This window comes from Coturnix japonica, chromosome 2 (assembly GCF_054131305.1).
Source record: "Coturnix japonica strain WE chromosome 2, WE-NBRP24, whole genome shotgun sequence".
Classification (NCBI taxonomy): Eukaryota; Metazoa; Chordata; class Aves; order Galliformes; family Phasianidae; genus Coturnix; species Coturnix japonica.
Window position 1 is genome coordinate 117,996,299 of NC_140664.1, and position 22,586 is coordinate 118,018,884.

Below are 22,586 nucleotides of genomic sequence, written 5' to 3' on the forward strand. Positions count from 1 at the left end.
GCTCGGTTCATGAAACCCTTCCAAAGGAACTCCCGTTGAACAAGAATCCTTTCTTGATGCAGTTGGGTTCTTCGTTTGCTTAGTTCTGCTCTTAAATAAAGCAGCTTAAATCCAAAACTTGCATTTACCATTTTGCTAAGTTATTGTGCCCATTGTTCCCTGCTTTTTACTTCTTACTCATCTCATTGAGCACTGGGAAATAATGACTTTAGTCAATTTAGTCATCCAGCGTCCCACAAAGTATCACTCTGCTCAGGAACATTTGATGTTATCTACATCTCCACACAAGAAAAATGAAGCTGCTTACCTTCCGCCCTGCAGATGCCTGGAAGAGATAAGGCAGAGAATTAGAATTAAAGGTATAAATTATCCCTTTTTAAAATAAAATAGAATATACAAACTTAAATTCATCTCCTCCCAACCCTACAATTTCTGTCAGTACCCTATATTTAAGTATGCCCTATGCTTTTTAAATTACTAGCAAGGTTAAGAGTTCATTATATAGTAAAGATACATGTACCTACGTTAGAATCTTCTGTTGAAGGATGGCTATTTTATACTTACTATAGCCTACAAATATAACATAAATGGAAATCACACCTGAGTTCTCTCATAATCCTTCCGTGCAGTGAAATTTAGCCTGGAAGACTGGCCTTCTCCACCCCAAACTGCCAGGTATGATGTTCGAACACCACTGCTCTGTTATTTCTCCTCATGGTCTTTACACCTATGAAGGCAGTCCCTCAAAAAGGCCAGCCCACTGCAGAAATTGGGGTGGGTACATTCATTTCCAGGCAGTCCCTTCAGGACTGGTATCTTCCCAGGGCCACCTTGGGAACTAGGGTTACTACGCAATACTGCCCCAACAAGGTAGTCCAGCTTCTTAACGGAAGTTGAATGTTAGATATTAGATTAAAAAATAATCATACTGACCTCACTCACATCTGCAGAAGGAAGGGAAAGAAAAAAAGAAAAGAGATAATTAGAGCATGGATCCCACTGCTTTATAAGGTTTACATTTCAATGTTTTTAAACAAAAACATGATTTTTGTCAACTTTCTTAATGGAATCTCTTCCTCTCAATGCCATTCTCTCAAACTGTGTGAACCCACAGCCATGATTGTGATATTTTCCCAAATCAAAACAGATCTTTAAATGAGATTAAAGTAACTCAAGCCATATTTTCAATAATCCTCCTTTAAATGTGCTTAAAAATACGTATCTCAAGCAACCACCCACTCCCCACCCCCCCCCCCAAAAAAAAAAACCAAAACAACCACATATATATTTTCATGCATGCATGCAACAGCTGAATCAACCCAGAGATAACAAGAAGATATCAATTGGAAGGGGTAACTTTAACTTTTAATATAAGCGGCCCCCCTCACTCTCATGAAGAATGTTTAAGAATGTCTATTTCCACCATTTCCTGTAAAACGCCTTTGAGTAGAGCAGAGAACTATCTGAAGCTGTCACCCACCAAATGGAAGGCAACTTTCTTTGTACGCTATTTACTATGAGGAAGGCTTTTGCTAATTATAGCTGGAGGAAATGATTTCCACTGTCTGTTTTCCACATTTCAAGCAGCAAATGGTCTGTTTTGGCTGAAGCTTAGAAATGCTTCACACCACATTTCAGTGCCAGTAACCTGACACGTTGCTCACTGGTTTCTGGGATTCCTCCCCCACACAAAGTGTCACTTGAGCAATGTATTAGTACAGTAAATTTCAATGGTTAATGCAGAAAACAAAGGCGATACCGAAGCTCAGAATGATACTAAGCAGAACTACGGCAGATTACAGACTGCCTAAAGCAACTCAACGTAAAACGTAAAAAGGGGCTGCTTTCAGATGATGGTGGCACAGGGGGGGACCAAAGGGCTCCCAAAGGGCTCCGGCGCTCCGACCGGCGCCCGTCACCAGAGGGAGGAGAGGGGCCGGGGGCGGCCCTCATCCTGCTGGGTTTCAACCGGGGTCTCCTGCCGCGGTTCTCGGGCTTCGGCCACGGGGCAGCCCCGGCGTCGCGGGCAGCTCGGTGGGAGACACGTCGGGGTAAAGCAGCCAGCCCCGCTCGCAAAGCAGTTTCTTCGAAGCGGGGGCGGTTGGGGTAGCGCTTCCCCGAGTCCTACACGGCGAAAGGCAGGGGAAGATGAACGCTTCTCCCCCGGGCGCGCGTGTTGGGGGGCGACTCTTTCCTATCACCGTACGTGCGGAAGGGACTGCACCTCTCCCACAGCAAAGAGCTGGAGGACCAAATCCTCACGCCAGGGATTGGAACCCTTTAAAATCTCCCTCTAGAGCCGATATCCCTGCTCGTCCGTTCCTATCCTGCCTCGTAACGCCTGCCCCTCTCAGGAGACCCCCGAGGGCGGCGTGGGCCCCCGTCCGGAGCCGGCCGGCAGGCGGCGCCACGGTGCGCGGCGGAGCGGCACAAAGCGGCGGATGGACGGGGAGAGCCGCGCCCGGTCCGGGCAGCGTGGAGTGGGTGCATCCGGACGCGCTGCTGGCCAGCACTTTGCTCCGGGACTTTATGCCTTTGCACCTGAAATAGGGCTTTGCGGTCTCCTTGGGATGCGAGAGCATCTTCTGATTCTTTCTTTTTTGTTGTTGGAGGGGGGTCGGGGGGGGGTTTATCCCGTTGGCCTTTTGCCATCCGTTGGTAGTTCTGAACTAGAGGCGCCGCTCTGAGACGGAGGTGGCAGCTTTAGAGAAGGTCTCCGGAGCGCGCAGAGCGGGACAGCCACCCCCTGCCGCCACCCATGACACGAACGAGCGGAAAGCACTTACGTTGGCTTGTTGCTAGGTATGAAGTTACTGCGAGCAGCAACAAAATCCGCGTATCCACAAAGCTGAGCATGTCTACTTGCTAGACATGCAGACTCCTTGTGTTGCAGAGCCCCCGGACGTGCTTGGCTATTACCTGCAGGACGCAGGCATACAGTCGCGAGGAGTAACTCCAAACTTAGCAGAAACCTGCTGCCCGGGATGCTAAATTAATCAAGCCCCGCTCCGCCCTACTTATACCGCAGGAGGATCCCGCTGCTACGAGGCACCGCCGGTGCTGCAGCCAATGGGCGCTCGGCGGCCGCGGGGCCCGCACGGCTCTCAGCTCTATCACGTGCCCCCCGGCCCCATCCCGGCAATGTTCGGCTGCGGGGTCTGGGGGGGATGAAGGGGGGGAGAAGGAGGGAGAAAGGGAGGGAGGAAGGAGGCGGCGGCGGCGGCGCTAAATTGGTTCCATGCTTTGAGGACGTGGACACTTTGAGGCTTTTCTGGAGGAAAATCTGACTCGCCGTCTGATTTATTTTTTTTTTTTTTTTCAGACGTTCCCCGCCCCTCGCCCTGCTTTGTTGGCCTCTCCGGGCGGCGGGCTGAGCCTGGAGGGCGCTCCGAGGGCTGTCAGAGCGGGAGCTGTCCAGGGCCTGGGGCAGGAACCGGGCGAGGGCTGCACCCCGTGCCCGAGCCCTCATAGCGCCCTACAGAGGGCAGCGCCACGTGCTCCCTACGGCAGCTCGGCCCTTCCCGTCGCGGCGGTTCACCCTCCTCACGGAGGTCCGTCCGTGTACGGAGCCGCGCGTTCCCCCTCCCGGCCTCGCAGAGCGCGACCCGGGGCATCCTCCGATGCCCCACCGTCCCCAGCGCACCCCCCTCGGCCATCGTGGTGTCGGAGGAGGGATGGCGCCCCGCAGCCCCCCTGAGCGCCCGGCAGTCAGCCGAGGGGATCTCGCCACGTCTGGTTCTGCCTTCCGGGGTGGGGGGCCGCACAGGCCGCCCCGCGGCTCGCAGGACAGACGGGAGGAACTGCCCTCACCGCGCCGGGACAGCAACCCCCCTATTCCCCCCCACCGCCGACGGGCTGCATCACTTGGGGTCGCCCATCCCGGCCCCGCGGCCCAGGCGAGCTGACGTGGTGCCGTGCCCGTCGGTGCCAAGGCGGGCAGCCGGCCCTTCCGAGCCTTGAGGGGAGTCCCGGGTCGGAGCGGGCCCCTCTCTGTGGCGGAGGGGGCGAGGAGGGCGTGACGGTCCGCTTCCCTCCCCCAGCCCCACCCCGCGGGTGTGGGTCGCCGTGCGGGCGGATCCAGCTCAGATGCTTCAGCGAGCCGCGACGGGCTGCGGTGCTCGCGGATGGACGGGTGGGTCTCGCTGCCCATCCGGGAGGGTGCCCGGCTGAATGGAGCCCTGCGGTGAGGCTAAAACTCAGCATTAGCGAAAGGGGATCTAACGAAGAATGTCTGACCACAAAGTGGGAGCGTGGTGGATGGCGAAACAAAAGCAGTAATAAAACTGCGCTGCTTGAACAGAACTCTTCGAGATTGTTTCATTGGTGTGAACTGTAACAACTTAAATCAAACAGGATGCAAAACTGATCTGGGCAGCAAAGTGAGCTTCTTCAAAGTTCAAGTAAATCTAAAGCTACTCAGTAGGCTTCAAATAACTTGAAATAATGATTGAAATTAGACTCAAAGTGCTGCAGATTGTGTCCAAGAATTACTGTTTTCTGACTCCTCCGTTTCCAGAGAATAGCAGGGTTTTTTTCTTCAGTCTTGTCCCTTAAAACCAATCATTTAACTCTATAGCCACAGTTTTTCTTCATTTGGTCCAACGAATTCTGTCTCTGTTGCATCAGGGAGACGTTCATTGCCTGCTTATAATGATATTCGGAGCATTTTGTGATGAAAACTGCTCTAACAGTATATATAATGTCAAGTAGCTACTGCTTGCCTACTTAAATACATATTTTCAAGAAACAGTAACCCTTCTATTCTAACAGAATTCTCTGGAGGTACCAGAACATGGACGCGTCTCCTAATCAAACCAAAGTAAACCACCATTTCCCTCCATCCTTCCCCTCAAATTTCACACAGAAAAGACATCTCCCTCTCTCCACCTTGGAAAAAAACATACCCTCAAAGACATGGAATTTCAATTATTCTTCTACCACAAAGCAAAAGGCTGAGAGAGGGATATAACCAGAAGCTCAGCAATGCACAAAAGCTGTTGATACGATCAATTACAGCTTCCTAGACTTCAAGAGATACATTTTTGGCATGCTACAACCATTTCAGGATTGGAGCACGTAGTTAGTGATGCCCTTGCTTAGAAGAAAGAAAAAAGGAGTTGGAGATACAGAAGTATAATTCAGTGGTGTGGCTCTTTCTCCGTGACTGTAGGTATCCTGTGCTGAAAAAGCATAACTGAAGTTCCATAGGACTGGCAATTTTGACATGACAGCGGCAGACCTTCACAACCTATGGAACCTTTGAACGTTTTCTAATCTAACACACATCCATAGTGTTTTTCCTTATTTTTGAAGAAAAAAATAGGAAGGGAAATAGAGGAAACTCATTTTATCTCATTTAGTCAAGAAAGAAATGACTCTCCAGGTAATGTCAAAGCAGATTTGTTTCTTGTTACTTAGAACTATTTATAAGAAGATATATCTATGCAGACCTAAAGTTCTGAAGGCTATAGCTGTTTCCAATACATACACTGGGAAGCATTTGCCCTGAGTACCCTTTCCGAATTTATTAGCCATCCATCCATCTGAACAGTTTAATACTCTTTGGATAGTACTATCTTACAGGAACACATGGAGTGCTGCCAGAGCTCAGAGAAAGAATCTGAATCTTTTTAGGCTCTCTCAGAACCCACTTTTTGTCATACTGATATGAATGGACACCCACACAATTGTGGGTGCTACAATTAGTTTTTAGTTTCTTTGCATCTATTCCAACACAAAGCTTCACACATTCATTCAGATAATGGATACGTGTCCAACTAAATAGCAATAAAAGATGAGTAACAAAGCAGGACACCATCCTCTTGTGCAGCTGAAGATATTCAGAGATCTAAGAGCACGGCACAGTCATTACTTGGACCTGTACATGGATGAGCATTGAGAAGGAGTCTATGCAGTGCCACTTGAAGGTATGAAAGCAGGAATGCTGTTCTTTGTGCAAATATCCTGTAGCCATTGATTTCCTGGATATTCTAAGAGAGTTCTTTTAGAATCATCTAATCATCTTTTAGAATCATTTAAAATGGCTTTGGAGAATAGTCCATCAAATTGATTTTTAATGAGAAATAAACAGGTTCTACATGAACAGCTATAGCAGCTGCTGCCTTTAATTCCTGTTCCCTGGGTGATGTGAACAGTTAAATCATCATTTATTGCTCTCAGCAGCAGCAACGCTCACGGATTCTCAGGAAGGAGCTGCTTGTAGGCAGAGAATAAAGAGTTGCACCTCAGCAGCCCATGTAGGATTGCTTATTAAAGAGATCACTGGACAAATTTAATAGAATTTTTTTCCAATTATACTTAAGGTGAGACAAAAACCAGGATTACTCAAAGCTGCTTCACTGTAACCAAAATATCTTGTTGTCCTCCTCTAATAGATGACTTCTGCACTCACTGTCACTGAGCTTCCTAAGTTCTGGGTTTTTTCCCTATTGTTTCTCAAAGATGACATAATTAGGAATTGAGGAGGTCAAAACAAACGTTCAGTCCACATATTTATAGAAGACCAAGTTTATCTTTGCTACAGCCAAACCAATTTATCAGGCTTATGAAAATCCAGGACATATAGACTACTTTAAAATCATTATCAGCTCAGTCTGTTTGTTTATAATGCTAACTACTATCCTGTAAATTATGTGATAATTAAATACTTGATTAATTTACAACTGAGAATTAATTTTAAAACAATTTTAACACCATTTGGTCTTCACCTCTATTCCATTCAGTCCAGCATGAGCCTACACAGCTGTTATAAAAAGCCCCTACACTGGCTCTGATTCTGTTTTCGATCAGATGATATAATAGAAACTCCCCTTAATTTCAGAAGTAGCAGAGCCAGGCCACTGATCACTATAGCTGCAAGCCTCAGAAGCTTGAAAAATATCATAAGTATTTAAGGCGTATCGTAAACATTTTGATTTTTTGTTTGCTGTAACCATCTTTTGTTGGCTGATTCCATTTTCTATCATAGGAATTTTGGTGTATGGACACACTATTCTTATCAAAAAAACAGAAGACAAAATAATATCGAGGCTGACGGTACTTTTAAAATGATCATCAGTTGCAGTGAATTCCAGTAAAAACAAGCTGAAGTGATGCTGGTGAGAATGCTTTCCCTATACAAACACTAATATTACTGAGGCTCCAAATAAGCTGGCAAGTCCTTCATGTGGTGTGTTCTCATACACCAAGCTTGTCCTGTTGTTAAACAGCACATTGCTGAAACGGAGCTAAAATAATAGCATTTAAAAAGTTCTGTTGCATCTTTATGGCATAGCAGTGTGAAGTGACAGTTACAGAGGCCTCAACTTCAGAGGACTTTCAGAATTCCTTTTCTATTGTAGAAAGGAAAAAGGAAAAAGAAAAAAGAAAATGCAATAAACAACTTGTAGCAGTTGTATAGATCCATCCCTTCATATACGTGACAGGTTTGGGAGTGGTAAGATTTAGAACTCCGAAGTGCATGAATAAAAGAAGCTCTGGAAAATATAAGAGAGATCAATGGAGTAGCTGAAAATAAGCAACAGGATCATGGGCTGTATTTGGTTTGTGTGAAATGTATTTGTACAAAAGGTTCTGGAGAGCATCAGATAAAGCCCTAGTTAGACCTTGATACACTTATTATAGCAATCAAAATCACACAGGCAACATTACAGGAGACTGCCAAAACATTGGCATCTTGCCTTGAAATTAACTACTGAAAAAAAGCTGCTGCACAGTTAGAAAAATAAGTAATAATAATTTAAAAAAACACAATCAGACTTTTCACAGCTGATGGAAAAATTAATGTCTTTTTTTCTTCAGATTCTGAGTTCCAATTAACATGAATAGATGGTAGTTTCCCATGTCAATTTCCAGCTACAAGAAAGAGTAAGTAACTTTAATGGAAAAATATCAGTCTTGGTGAAGGAAGTGCCTGCCCTGATCCTTCGCTATATGGACACGGCTTGGTATGCAGGCTGACAGTCTAACATATGATTCAGTGCAAGTGAAGGCTTGTTTCAGACAGTGCACATCACTAAAGCTGACTTTGGAGACAGCTGAATTCCCACAGGCAGTGGGTGTAGTTTTCAAATACATCTGAATCCTGCTTTGGAAGTTGAGGCGGCATCTAGTTTTAGCAAGACCCAGAAACAGCACAGCCCTGTCAGTCCAGACTTTTACCTGAATTCAAAACTTATCACCTCTTGTCATCTCGCAGGAAAAATAAGTCATTCTGCGTGTGTCTGAAATGCTTTTATGTCCTACAGCAGCTATGGGCAGATGTCTGTTGTGCCTTATGTGTGGTTAGAACTCATTCTGGAGTAGGGATGCAGGAGAAATCATCTGAGGGCTGATTGCTGTTGTCTTTCCCACAACTTTCTATTTCTTATTCAAAGAGAATGAGAAACAGAAAGCAAGAATGAGAAAAGACAAGTAAGATTTGCTGCAGACTAGGAAGAAATCTTAGGCCATCCAAATAGAAGGACTCAAGACATGCTCATTTCACACAGAGGCAAATATGAAATCTCTGCAGACACAATCACTCCTGTAAAGTTCAGCTGAGTGCAATATCTTGCAAGTCTCATAGTTACTTGTACACTACAGTGATCCCTTTTGAAGTGGCAGAATCAGTGAATGGCATAGAGTACGGTCTCTTCCTACAAGCATTTTAAAGATGTCTGTACTTTGTTAAAAGCTTCTAATATGAATTAGCGTGTCATTGTTCATTTGTGATAGCATGCAGTTTTGTAAAAATAAAAAGCCCTGACCCTACAGACAGATGTGTCGTACATGCTAAAAACCTCAGCTCCTCCTTTCTGCCAGATTGCCCTTGCACATTGTCCCCACTGAGGGACATGGGTCAGTGGGCGTATTGGTGATGACAGCTGGACTAGATGATCTTGGCAGTCTTTTCTCACCATGCTCAGCTCCCTGCTGTGTAAATATCATCTGAGCCCATGCTGGTGCTAGACCTAGGCCAGCTTCCATCTTTATGCCAGTTGGCAAACCAAACTGGACAGTGCAGCCCTTCCCTCTCAGAGCTCCTGATTTTACCCTCAGTCTGCCTGCCAGTGTCATTAAACTTGCAGAATCTTTGCATCTTTGTGGCTTCTTCCTTCATTCCTTCTGCAGTAGGCTGTAAGTGAAAGCAACGAACAAGCAAAGAGAATGTGCACATTCTCTTACTGAAATCTGTCATGCCTTCAGACCAAAAATCTATTTGCTAACTGTTGCTGACAATATTCATCACAAAATACCTTAGATTTGACCTCATAGGGCACCTCCCCTAGGAGGTGGTTGAGTCACCATCCCTGGATGTGTTTAAAAACCATTTGGATGTGGCAGGTTTTGTGTTAGACACAATGTAGGGAACCTAGCATGGTGGACCTGATGCTGTGCTGCCCTGTAGGACAGGTGGTGGCGAAGAGTTGTGCTGTGGCACTAACAAGCAGGTTGTCCTGCTCTGAGGTGACCACAGGTTATGTAAAGAGCATGCATGAAAAGGAAATGCTATGCCACAGGGCTCAAGGGAATGAGCTGCATGGATTCCCTACTCAGGCTCTCCATAGCACAGTGCCCCCTTAGAATAATTTGGTGTAGCAAACTGGATATCCTGGATAGCCTCAGAAGGTGAGATTCAGTAGCTGCTCAGTTCTTGTTTCATGAAAAGTAACAATTGCTCCTAAACTAAGGCCTGAGCAGGAGCAGAGGCTCACCTATCAGAGACCCAGAGCTAAACAGCAATCGCATTTACAAATGGGGAAATCTATCACATCACACCAGAGAGTTTCACTGGTGCAATAATCACACTACTAAAAATGACAGGAATTTGGCTCTCATTTTCAGCATCCTTGCCAAGATTAGACTAAGTGAAGCAACAAGCACCTTTACGTTCACTCTCTGTGGTCTTAGTTTCATGGTTTTCTTCTCTTGGCTTTCAACTCACGTTATTTTACTTTCCGTGGTTTTGCTTAACAGTTAATTAAATTTCGGTCAGAAATTTGTTTAATAATTTGCAAGATAAACCTATCACATACCCCAATATTCGATTCCAGGTCATTAATATTGCCAAGGGACTCAGACTAGTTAGGTACAGATCCTGTTTGCCAACTTAACAGAGCTCAGATCTCCTCATTTCAAAGGTTCATTAAGCTTTCAGGTAATTTCTTCAATTCATGCAACAAACGGAGTATTTGCAAACAAGTAATACAAAAAGGGAGCATGATGGCATTGGCCATAAAACCAGCACTCAAGCATTTAGCTTCATGTGAAGCCACCAATTTACCAGAAAGCCTCTGGCAATTTACCTCCTGGATCTTTGCTTCTTCCCCTCCAGGATGCCTGTAAGAGCCTTCATTTACATGACTTACAGATGTGTGATGCATTCTAATAGCTTCGTGCTGGCACAGGACTTTGAAGATAGGAAGTTCAACAATGGTGCTAAATATTCCTCCTTTAGTCAGCCCTGCTTTATCTTCAGCTGACACAGAAATGTTAATATTTTGGCACAAGCAGAAGCTATAGCTGAGCTCTCAAACCAGTCAGAGCCTTTGGGGTTGAGTTTATTCACTCTGTTCTAACTACATGTGATAATTCTGTCTCACCATGTAGTCAGTACTCCAAGAACCGTCCTTCAGTCATCATCTGCTCTACAGCTCACCACCTTTTAAGAAAGCAGCACATGAGCAGAGTTCATTGTTACCGGACTTGCTCCATAATTAATAAGTGTTCCAGGACCTGTCCATAATCCAGAGTGTTCTAGCTGATCTGGATTCTTGTATCCTTTCTAGACTGCACAGCAGTGTGTAATGAGCTTGATGCTGAGATAGGCTCACCCAGGTGAGCTTTGTTAGATGGCTGCTGTTCATCGTGTACCAAACACCTGCATCTCTCCTGATGGGCCTGGAGCTGCAGCGGTGTGCTGGCTGTGCGAGAAAGCAGGAGCAGTGTGCTGTGTGGACTTGGATGGGAAGTGGTCACACTAATTAGGAAATGAAATGCGGAGCCCTATCAGTCTTCCCTGGTCTTTGCATACAACGAGATCACAAATAATGCATACTGGTGGTTTAACAGGGGATCTGGCACTGGCTTGAGCTGCAATCAGTGTCTCTGAGTGAGATTAAGAAATCTGGGACAAACATAAGAAAATTAGATTACTTGTTTCCCGTTCCTATAAAGGATAAGGTAAACTGTATTAGTTTGCATTTTATGTGAACCCAACATGTGCATATTGACAATGCCATAAATAGTTTCAATGCAACCTTATCTTTAACTACCTATTTGATTTATGTGCATGGGTCTGTACCTGTTTCTGTCTAAATCCACGCGACTGTTGAAGTTCATTTTGCTCTCTATAAGAGGAGAAACTACATCTGTTCTTTGTGGAACTGTTTTGGTAAGTAAACATGCATTAATCCTAAATAGATGACACTTTTGTTGTAGTATCAATACCAGAGCAGTGCTCTCTGTTACACCATCAATTTTCTTTTGGCTTTTATATGGAGCTACCAGTCTGTTTTGTTTTTCTGCACTGGTCAGAGGCTCCATTTTGATGGACTGATTCTAAAACTAGAAAAAATGTTGGAATGAGAATTGGGAGTTCTGTGTAGTTGGTTCTGCACCCGGCTTTGCAACTTGGAAATCTAGGAATGAGCCTTCACATAATGCAGCTTCAGCCATCACCCAACTCAGTGGCTTCAAACTGAGCTCCCTGTGCTCGAGGAACTGAGGAGCTGCCTGTCACTCCCCCCCCCCCCCCCTTTATCAGATCAGGTAGAATGAAGCTCTTGATGATTTGCTTAGTGCTTTAAGGATTTTAAAGCGGCAGAGAAATCATGAGTCAGAATAGACCTAAGGAATGTTTTCCAACCCAAATAGTTTATGTAAGTTAAGTGCAGCCTGAAGAATGGGGGCAGGGAGGGAGACGGGACCGGCTCAGACATTCTTACCATTTCAGCTGCAGTTTTTTAGGTCTTGGGGAGGAGTTATTTTTCTTAACTCTCTCGTTGGTACTCGAGCATCTGAATAGCTAAAGGCACAGAAAATCAAGGCATATTTTTCTTACTACAGGAGCTGTATTTTCACAAACTGTAAGCGAGGGAGAATAAATACCAAACAACTGACATCAGTTTCCTAAAAAGGAACAGAAAAGGCTCCCTCACGCACACTGGTTTTAATCAGGAGTAACCAGTAAGTTCATTGATTTATCTATTTTTTCCAGAGTGCCACTAGTTTGAGTAACCAACACTGTTCATTTCTTCAGATATTCCTTTATGTTTGCTGATGCCCACATTATTAGCTTGGAACTGTAACTGACTGCTCCATTTATTCTGTCCTGAAAACTAAGCATATGAATCACACAGCAAATGGGTAATACCTGATGTTACAAGTTACTGCCAGCTACGTGTATGTTTACAGCAGCCTATATTCAGTAATGTACTGTCAGTGTTTTGTTCTTTCCTTCCTTTCTGCCTCCTGCCTTCCACCATTAAAAAGAAACACCCCTAGCAGCCTTGTCTGACTTTTGTTTCCACTGTGCTCTGGGGAGTAGCTGCAAAACTATTTTGTGGTTTGCCTTGATGCAGTGCAGCTGTTGGGAAGTACAGTATCTGTCCAGCCCTCTGAAAACCCTGTATGGCTGCAACCGTCCCTCCTCCTTCCTCTCAATGAGCTGCTTGCAGCTCCTTAGTTTCAGTATCCAGGCAGAACAAATCCATCCTGAGCATGCTCCTTATTCTGGAGTGCAGTCGGAGGGCAGGGAGATGGAAGCCACTGTGAAACTCCGGCTGTTACAGAAATGTGAGGGGCAGTTGTTGTCGACTGCAAAGAATTATATTTAAGCCACTGTTTTGTGCATCCCTTCAGAAAAGAAGAGACATTAGTCTCAGATGGATGCCTGAGCAGAAGTGATCGACTGTGTGCTTTAGTTCACCTGAAGAGTACAGCAGTTTGAATAATACAGGGCTGAGTTAACTGCTTTCTTAGAAACACCTGGATTCCAAAACCTTCCTGTTTTCCTGCTTCTCCATTTCTCATCAGAGCTGTGCAGCATTTCACAGGCAGCTAACTTGTGGCATATAAGAAAGGACCCCAAAATTGAGAGCTCGGAGAAGGGCACACCCTTTGGTCAGCATAATGACCACTTACCTTTCAGTGAAATCCACACAGCTCAGGGCTTTTTTAACCAGGCACATTAAAGAGCTAAATATATCTAGAATGCTAAGATATGTACGAAAGGCGGCTGGGAAGGAATGCTTGAACTGTAGTTTTAATCTGTCTGTGGCATCTAACAACCTTCCTCTTATTTAAACACAATATCCAGTGAAACTCTCATTTTAGACTCTAGTGGCCATTCAGCCATCTTGATTGCATCGTGCACACTGCTCTTCTTGGGCAGTATCATCTCTTCTTTCAGCTAAGTGAAACTTCCCAGTGACAGACAAATATACAGTTATTACTCTACACGTGTTCTAGAGGTCCATAACAGAGACATTTTCTGTCACAAGTTGTTTTTTATTATTTTACAATATATCTTAAAGTCACTCCACAGGTTCTTGTAATGAAAGATAACCAGGGTTCCTGGTTCAGGGTGAGATGCTGTGAATGGCACAATGGAGACTTGATTTGGGATCTCATTTCTGATAATACAAGTGATTCTTGGCTCAGTGTTTCCCATCCCCTCCTCTCATCACGAGACTGATTTTAAACTGTGATGTGTGAAATGTGAGGTACACACTTGGCCTCCTCTTTGTTCAATGCATGTTACAGATGAACTTGATTTTCTTCAAATGTAAATCTTACATTTGTATTTAGACACCTGACTCCAGGACCTGCAGCTAAAGGAAAATACAAAATAGTTTTAGAACTGGGATTAATTTATGAAAGTATAAAGTGTCTCTGCACATGTGGAGTAAGAACAATCATTCTGGCTGAGATTCAGTGGTAGTTCAGATTACTTCTGTTCCTATAGCTTGGGGTAGAGTCGCTCATAGAGGGATTGTGTTTCAGGACTTTAACCCTTTTAACCTCTCTGCCTTGCTGCTTCCAGAAGGACCTCTGTGCTCCAGCTGGGCACAGCCCAAGTGACCTCAGCTGGCTACAGACATTTCTTAAAAAAGACTCAACCCTTTTGTGCGTGTGAAAATAAAGTTGTGTATTTTATCTAGCAAGATATCAGAAAAGTGATGAGCTTTCTCTGCAAATCCTTTTGACAGAAATATCAGAAATGAGAAAATTCCACAAAAATACCAGAAATTAACTGGAAAATTGGCTTCAGCACTTGTCTAGGGCTGGAAATTACTTCATCTCATGAGGACTGATTTTTAATGCAACTGAAGAGTCACTGAGGAGATATGAGATTTTGGAAATTGCTTGGAAAATGTACTGGAATTGAAATGGGCCTCCTCTTCTTATTGTATTCTGTATCAGATACACTGTTTCCTTTTCATTTCCTATTACTCTGGAGTGAATACAGTTTTCAGCTGCAAAACAGGCTGAAAATCTTATTAAGGTGTCAATTTCTAAAGAGGAATTGTGGTCAGAAGCACCTGTTTGTGGCCTATAGACCTGGTGGTACGGATGTCTGAAAAGCATCTTCTGATTTCTATCAGCGTGATCCTGCAGTGCTTTGGCAGGCAGTGCCTCTGCAAAAGGATTTGGAGGCATGAAGTAAGGGGAGAAAAGAATAGGAAATGCTTTCATAATAAAGGCTACTGATCCTGAAAGGACTGTGGCAAAGTTTCCTTGAAATTGCTCTATCTGAGAGCCAGAGTCCTGCTTGGAGGACTGACTGCTGAGCCACGTTTACTTGTGTCTCAGGGAGGGGCTGGAGCTCAGCAGCGTTGCCCTGTTCCAGCGCTATCCATGTGGCACTGCTGCTGTTGCTGCAATAGGATTCTTTCATCATTACGTTTCTTTTCTGAGGCTGCACGGCCTGCTCAGCTCTCAGGAAAAAAAAAAAACAGAAGAGCCTCCTTCTGCCCTCCCCCAACAGCCTGAACATGAAATATCCACGAAATATGAAATACTATGTGGCAGTGTTCACACACTCCCCCAAGCTGGCGAAGACTGTTGGTTAAGCTCAGTGAGAAGCAGCCCCAAGGGCTGTGAGCCCCACTATGCTGATACAGGATCTATAAGGCACAAGTCCTTCTCTGCTGCCTGCCTGGCCTGGGGGATGGAGTTTCTTGGGATGTGTGAGAGCTGGGCCCTGATGAGAGCTTGTGACTCTGCATGATGATGAAAGGGAGATTCCTATGCTGGCTGATAGAGAAAGCTCATGTGATATATATATATATATATTTTTCACTCTATTAGGATTCATGGACTGAAATAATACCTTGAATAAGTCTCCCTGTGCTGTCTTCTTGGGAGAATATCTGACTTGTCCTTTTCTGATAAGGCAGGTGCTGTGGATGTACAGGTTGATCCCAGCCATTCCTGTTTGTTCCTAGGGTCCTGGTGATGCCTGAGAAGAGCCAGTCTGTGCTTTGTCCTGGACTATGTCACACAACAGTAAGTGAGGCTGTGCCTTCATCTGTGCACAGGCAAGACAAACTGAACATAAACAATAAAGCAGTACGTTGTTTCTCTGTATGCTACAGCTTGATGAAAACCTTTAATGTACACATTCCAAACTGGATCTGGTTATGTCATGAATACACAGGAGTGAACTGGTCACACAGCAAGGCATGCTTGTACAGAAGTCACAGCTTCCCAATATTTTTCTTTCAAAAGGGAGGAAAATAAATCTTTATCTGCAAATCCTTGTGACTGGCAGGACTGAATTTAAAAATATATAAATTAAAGAAACACACACACATAAATACCCCCCATTATTCCTGTCATTCTGGCGAATGTTTAAAATTTAACTAATTCATGAGAAATGGCTCTGTGTTTGTTTTGTGCTTAATTAGTTCCACACCACTGCATGATTCTAAGATAATAAAAAATAGGCTACAGAAACTCTTCACAGGTGACTGAAACAATCCTTGGTTTTGAAACCAACTAAGAACCCTTAGACTATACTGATTAAGTAAAACTCTCTGCATCTCACCTTTGTTTCAAGACTTCCCTGGACTCTTTATGCAATAGGAATATATGGCATGGTGGGATGCTGCTATGGGAGCAGTTAGCTCAGCTACTTCAAGTCTATATTTGCTCAGATAAATCTCACTCTGCTTGGTTAAGAAAATTATCTTCTTGGACACTGCTTTAAATTACTTGTAAAAGGAGGCAGAATTCTAGAAGAAACAGCTCTTGTTATCATTTTCTAAACAGTCTCCAATCTGCTATGACTAGACATTCAGGTGGAAATACAAGAGGAAGGATTTTTATGTGGTTTTGGAACCAGTGAGAAGTGGGTTATACTCCTGGGTTACTACAGACCTCCTGACTAGGTCCTCAGCCCCAAATATCTCAGCTTCTCCCATAAGAAACTACAGCTCTTCTGTGTAACAGCCACCTGCTGCTTGGCTGAGCATCATTATGCTTTTTCTTCTCCTCATTCTGCCTGTCTGAAATGATGGAATTGTCCTTTCTGTTTTGAAATAGGAACATTAGTATTTCTTACTTCAGAAAGAAGTTCTGTGCATGAAGTCTTGACAGTGGAGTTCATTCACCAGGAGCACATATAAAGCTTTCCTCCATGTTCTCTGTGTGTCAAACACATCCAAACCACTAGACTTGCACTTTTAACTTCCACACTCCACAGCTATAAGCAGGCCTAAAGCACATCTTTGGCTGTGGGCGAGGTGATTCAGGAGACTGAAGATATATTTTATGAAGTGTATTTCATCCTTGACAATTCTGTCTGTGTTTGCCTGGCAGACCCAAAGTTCACATCCCAAAGAGATGATCAGCACTAGCTTGAGGTGCTGAACCTCTTCCTAGTTCCTGTGTTATCCTGGACATAACATTTCAGTTTGTTCACAGAGGAACTTCAGCATGATGGTCTTGACCCTAGCCATGTTTGGCACTCAGAGTTTGGGCACCTGCCTGGTTTTATTCCCTGAGCATGCAGAAACCTAAGACTGTCTATATATGTAAACTAAACACAGTCAAGATGTGAGCTCTGGCCTTCATTCTATAAACTCTTATATTAGTTTTTATTTTAAAAATCCTTCTCACTGAATGATCAAGATCCTTTAAAAAGATTTTTAAAGTCTTTTTAGATAAAATTATGGGAAATAGAGGTAACGTGCCACTGACATAAAAGGAATGAATGATGGCAATACACAACTACAGAAATACATTGGTCTTGTGAGATGGAATGCTGAAACAACCTAGGATATGATTTTGTCATTTTCAGTTTATTCATGACATTGTGTGAGAAGTTACGTATTTACCTGAAAAAGTGTCATTTGTTCTAACATTTTCTTCTAGGGATTTTTTTTCTTATTGAGTTATTTTCACATGGGATACTTTTCTCATGGACACACCACACATACGTGCAAATGCACACAGATGTGTATGTACTCATGTCTTAATTTTATGAATAATCTTATAAATGTATGAATAATCCTCTTAAGTCCATAAAATAGAGCATCTTGATAGGAACACAAACTGCTTCCTGAATATAATGGTGTACAAACTCTCTATTTTTCAGCAGACCATTACAAAGAAGTTTAAATAAAGTTACAGAACTGAAGCCTGTATCTAAGGTATGGAGTCTGCTTTTACTGTGCAGAAGAGTTGATTGATCACAAAATGAGTAAAAGGGAGAAAAACTCTAGAAATACACTGCAAGAAAAGTAGCACTACATTATGATCTGATTTAGCTTCAGACTTCTCAGAAGAGCTGCATCCATTTATTCCACCAAGTCTTAGACCCAGACTCACTTCCACTACTGCTCTTTGAATCCATGCCAGAGCGAGGTATAACTTAAACCAGAAACAGATGTGGTTGACTGCAGCTGAGCTGCAGAATATATGTAGGGTCCAGACGTGTTAATTTTCCATGTATCTGCAACAGAGTTGCTGAAATAACTTTAAAATCTTCTTGCTAATGGACTTTGAGAAAGATTTCTGTTTGCTGCAAGTTGTCATTCATTTCTGCTTTTCCTGTTTAGGTTGCACTACATCTATTTTGAACTGTTTTCAGCCTTTTCTGCTAAGCATCATGGGAGCCCACGCTTAAGTGATCACAAATGTTTTTGTGGTAATCATTTCCATTAGAGATGCCAGCTGGATCGTCCCCTGTTAACTATCTGAAACTTCTAACCTTTGCTTTTCAATAAATAAAAACGCAGGGAGATAAATATTATTTGTTTCTATGAATATAGTCCTGAAAATATAGGTCGCAGGTATATAGGAGTGTATAAAGTGAGAGTTCCTTGAAGTAGAGATGCGCCATAGTAGAAATTCTTTTTCAGTGCTCTGCGGTTTTGGAAGGCAGACTGAAAGAAAAATGAGAGGTTTCCAGAAAAAACAGAGCACTGAGCCAAACTAAGCAAAATACTTAAAGTGAGCAAAGCAAAGCAAGAGTCCGCTAACAGTTTGTAGCAAGAGACTCTATTTTCTTTTCCAGCCTCCTACCCCAGGAACTTTGTCTTGACATCAAACAAAAAACAACAGGAATCAACAGATTGGCGGAGATACATTGGTTATAAAAAAAAAAAAAAAAAAAAAAAGAAAAAAAAAGGATATTCCAAAGCTAAAACAATGGCTGCCTATGGATATGGTTTCATTCTCTTTATAATGGAAGGTTCATTCCTTATGAACTTGCAAATCAAGACTAGATCACTGTATAGACTCTTGCCTTAACTCTGTAGTTCTATTAGATGTTTATTCAAGTACTACTATCAGGTTTCCTTTTTTTTTTTCCTCTTTTTTTTTTTTTTTTTCCAAAAGAAAGGACATTTTTCGGTTACTGACAGTCACATTTACCCTTTAGATTGTGGGACTGAGAAGACAAATATTTAAAGAAGATTCAGAAGCTCTCTCTTCTTTTTTTCTTTTTCTCTTCCTATGATGTTTGTGCAGTCTGAAATGAAGGTGGAGAAAGAGAGTTCAGCTTTCCCATTGCAAGAATTTCCATAGCTCCTTTCCTGCTGAGTAAGCCCTCACAGTTCACAGTGAGCTTTGCATCCCAGCTTTAATATTAAAACCTTGAGCTGCATTTCTGTCAACTTCTACATCATTTTATCCCACCTCTCCTCCCTGCTGAAGAACAGTTCTGCAGGGGACACCAAATGGACTAAGCCTGTGAGTCAGATTTCTAGCATCTGAAGTTAAAAACTGATATTTGAAGCTGAAATTTATTTCCTGGTCAGAGTCCCATTACAGGGCCCATCTGCCACGTATGTCCAATCGCTGTGAGGGTCATAGGAATGTGAAGATTGTGTTGGCTCCCTGTGCTTGTGGGAGTGTCATTGGTGGCTTTCAGACTGCTTTTGCATCAGAAAAATTCATTCATCTCAAAAAGTTTTTATGCAAAATAAAGAATGCCTCAGATTCAGAAAAATTACCTGAAGAATGTAGAATTCTGCAGAGATGACATGTAGAACATGTTTTGTGGGAAGGCTCAAATAATTCTCCTGATTCTTGTTGTTTTTTTCAAAGCTAATAAGACAGGGAAACTGAGATCGTGGAATCATAGAATAACAGTCATAGAACCATAGAATGGCTTGAGTTGGAAGGGACCTTAAAGACCATCCAATTCCAGGGCAGGGCTGCCACCCACCAGCTCAGGCTGCTCAGGGCCCCATGCAACTTGGCCTTGAGTACCTCCAGGGTTGGGGCATCACAGCTCTCTGGGCAGCTGTGCCAGCACCTTACCACTCTGAATAAAAAATACCCTCCTAATATCTGATAAAAATCACTCTGTGGAAAAAAACATTTTCCCTTTTCCTATCATTATATACCCTCATAAACAGTGGGTCTCCCTCATTTTTATAGGTTTCCTTTCATTACTGGAAAACTCCAGTGAGGTCTCCCCAGAGCCTTCTCTTCTCCAGGTTTCTTCTCCAATTATAGAAGTTAATAATGAGTGTATAAATGAGGAGAAACTCTTCAGAGTTACGCACCTGGAGAGGTCTGGACGACAGCTTTCCAATGGACAAAGTAACAAAGTATGTTAAAGACAGTGGTATTACTCATGTCATGCTCCAGCACCTTCACCACCTTCTATGGGTTGATGAATTCTGTTTCAGCACAGCCTGGGACCACCAGTCTTTTCCTGACTTTTGTTGTAGACATAATGGTCTCACAGTGCAACTTCGTCTGCACTCGTGACTGGGCTCCTCAGAAAGAACCTGGGACTGGTTCATCCCTTGCTGTATCTCTGATTGTCAGTGAAACCCTCTACCAGTACCTGGCTCTACCTGCAATGCTGCAGTCCTACCTTTCTGGAGACATTTATTAGACTGTCTTTACATCATTTCTGATCTCTTCATTTGAATGTGGATGAAAATCAAAAGTAAAGAGAAACAGAGAGGCAGGTTCCAGGCTTGAACACAGCAGTGTTACATCTCGAAATATTATATTTCATTTGAGTAACAAAGTGAAGAGTTAAGATCTATATCTACATCTAGATCTATTTATTTATACCTATTTAAGCCAGTGTTTGGGTGAATCGTCTTTCCCTGCCAACCTGCGGCTTATTTCCAAAGAAATCAGCATGTCTGAATGACAAAAGGAAGCGTGAATGGACGGTTTTTAAGCATGTGTCATTAGAATTGAGGTGACAGGCCCGCGGGTGCTGTCAGCTAGGTACATCTCTATCAATTAAGGCCCCTGCAGGCTCAGAGGGAGTCTGTCTTCAGAGCAAAACTACAGAATCTGTAATGATAAATCCTCTGTGTTTGTTAAGGTTCACCCAAGGCAAAACTCCATCCTTACACAAATAAAACTTCACAATGCTTTGCAGTACGCTTGGCTCCTCAGTCACAAGTGGCTTCCCCTTATAAATGAATGATATCATACAACTTCCAGCCGAGAAAAGTAAATATAGACGTGGGACCCCCTTCACGCCCATTTTGTTGCCATAAAAGCAGCAGTCACACATAAGAAATGTAATTTGTGAAAAGCCTTTCTCATTAACCTGGAAATTGTAGCCAACCAAATGCCACAGCCGGAAAGAATGTCTAAACAAAATGCCATGGAAAGAATGACTGTGATAACTCTCTCTCTGTTTTAACTTCCCTTCTTAAAGCTTTTCTTTTTCTTATTCAGAAAGACTTATTTCCCTCTTGCACGTCATTATGCTGCCATTATTTTCTTTACCCTAGAGTGAGAGAGAAGGAGAAACAAAAACACTTCAACTGCTTTTATGGTTGTTGTTATCAGTTTGCACTAAATGGAAAACAATCACATAGGAAACTTTTAAGAGAAACTTCTAACCCAGTCACTGAAGGGTCATCTGGGGTATTGGCTGCAGACAGGTTCAGGCCTCCTCAGGCAAACTGTGTCTGCAGGAAAGCAGAACAAATCTGACCACTGTGCCACCAAGGTCTCCAAGGACCCTGAGTGTATTTTGTCTCATCTTCTGAAGTCTGTAGAGCTTTCAACGTATTATGATCATAAGTGTATCTACACGAAGGCGCTCCTTTTCATGGTTTGAACATGTATAATACCAGTTTGCACTACTTTTATACTCCATGCAGGGATAGATCTGCCTCAGAGTGGATCTGTCCTTCAGAACATCAGAGACCAGAAGATGTTTAAATATGCTGTCAATTCTTATGCTTAGTGGTACATATAGGTTTAAATCTGGCTGAATACCTACATGTAATATTTCAAGCAAATAATCTACATATGACAATATTGATTGTGGAGCAAGTTCAAAATGTACAGTTACATTAGTAATATTTGTTAAGTAGGAGTGCTGCTGAATTTAGAATTTGAGAATTTATATGGAACTGGTAAGAGAACTGACAGAGGAAGGTACAAAATCTATCTTCTCTGCAAGACCAAGTTAAAGAAATATGTTAGCTGGGATTCCCCCTGATAATAATACCTCTAATAATACCTGGTACCTCAAGTGATGTAAAATCAAGTACTGCAATTAAAGAACCAACCTTAGATTTGGTGGTAAGTTACAATCAAATAAATGTAAACATCTTAAATAGAATTACTCAGTGCTATCATGTAGGTAACAGAACTGCTTGCACTGATTCTCACAAGTCTCTTCAGGGTATGAACAACTCTGGTAAAGTCTGTGGTAGAATTTAACCTCATCCTGGAGTAATCTCTTCAGAGCTGAAGTGCCATTTGGATCCCCATTCACCTGAGGACTACAAGGAGTCCATTAGATGACAGTAATAAAACTTGGATTGAAAACCTGGGCCCTGCCAAAGCCAGTTGATTGCCCCATATGCTGAATATAGGTTAATCTAATCTGACCCCTGTTTCTTATCACTTTATGGGATTGGAGAATAACTTCCCTGAGAGTTAGTGGAAGGGAGAGAAAAATGTTCTCCTGCTTATTTAAAAGTTTTCCCCACACTAACATATCAGGTAAAAGCTGGATGTGGTGCAGAGATTCTTTAACACTTATTCTTTGACCCAGTTTCTTAAAGCAAGAAGTCTTAAATAGGGGCATTTTCTTTCTGCTCCTATCCTAATAATGTTTTAATTTCCTGGTCATT

General features: G+C 43.0%; 1 protein-coding gene across 1 annotated transcript in view; it reads right to left on the reverse strand.

Moving 5' to 3' along the window:
• COL1A2 (collagen type I alpha 2 chain) overlaps positions 1-2,990 on the reverse strand; it is a 34,970-nt gene extending 31,980 nt beyond the window's left edge. Inside the window, exons 1-3 of the mRNA XM_015853543.2 lie at positions 2,787-2,990; positions 934-944; positions 308-325 (exon numbers count right to left, since the gene is read on the reverse strand). Coding sequence (XP_015709029.2) covers positions 308-325; positions 934-944; positions 2,787-2,856 — 99 coding nt within the window. The 5' untranslated portion in view covers positions 2,857-2,990. The remainder of the gene's footprint in view (positions 1-307; positions 326-933; positions 945-2,786) is intronic.
• Between the last annotated feature and the right edge of the window lie 19,596 nt (positions 2,991-22,586).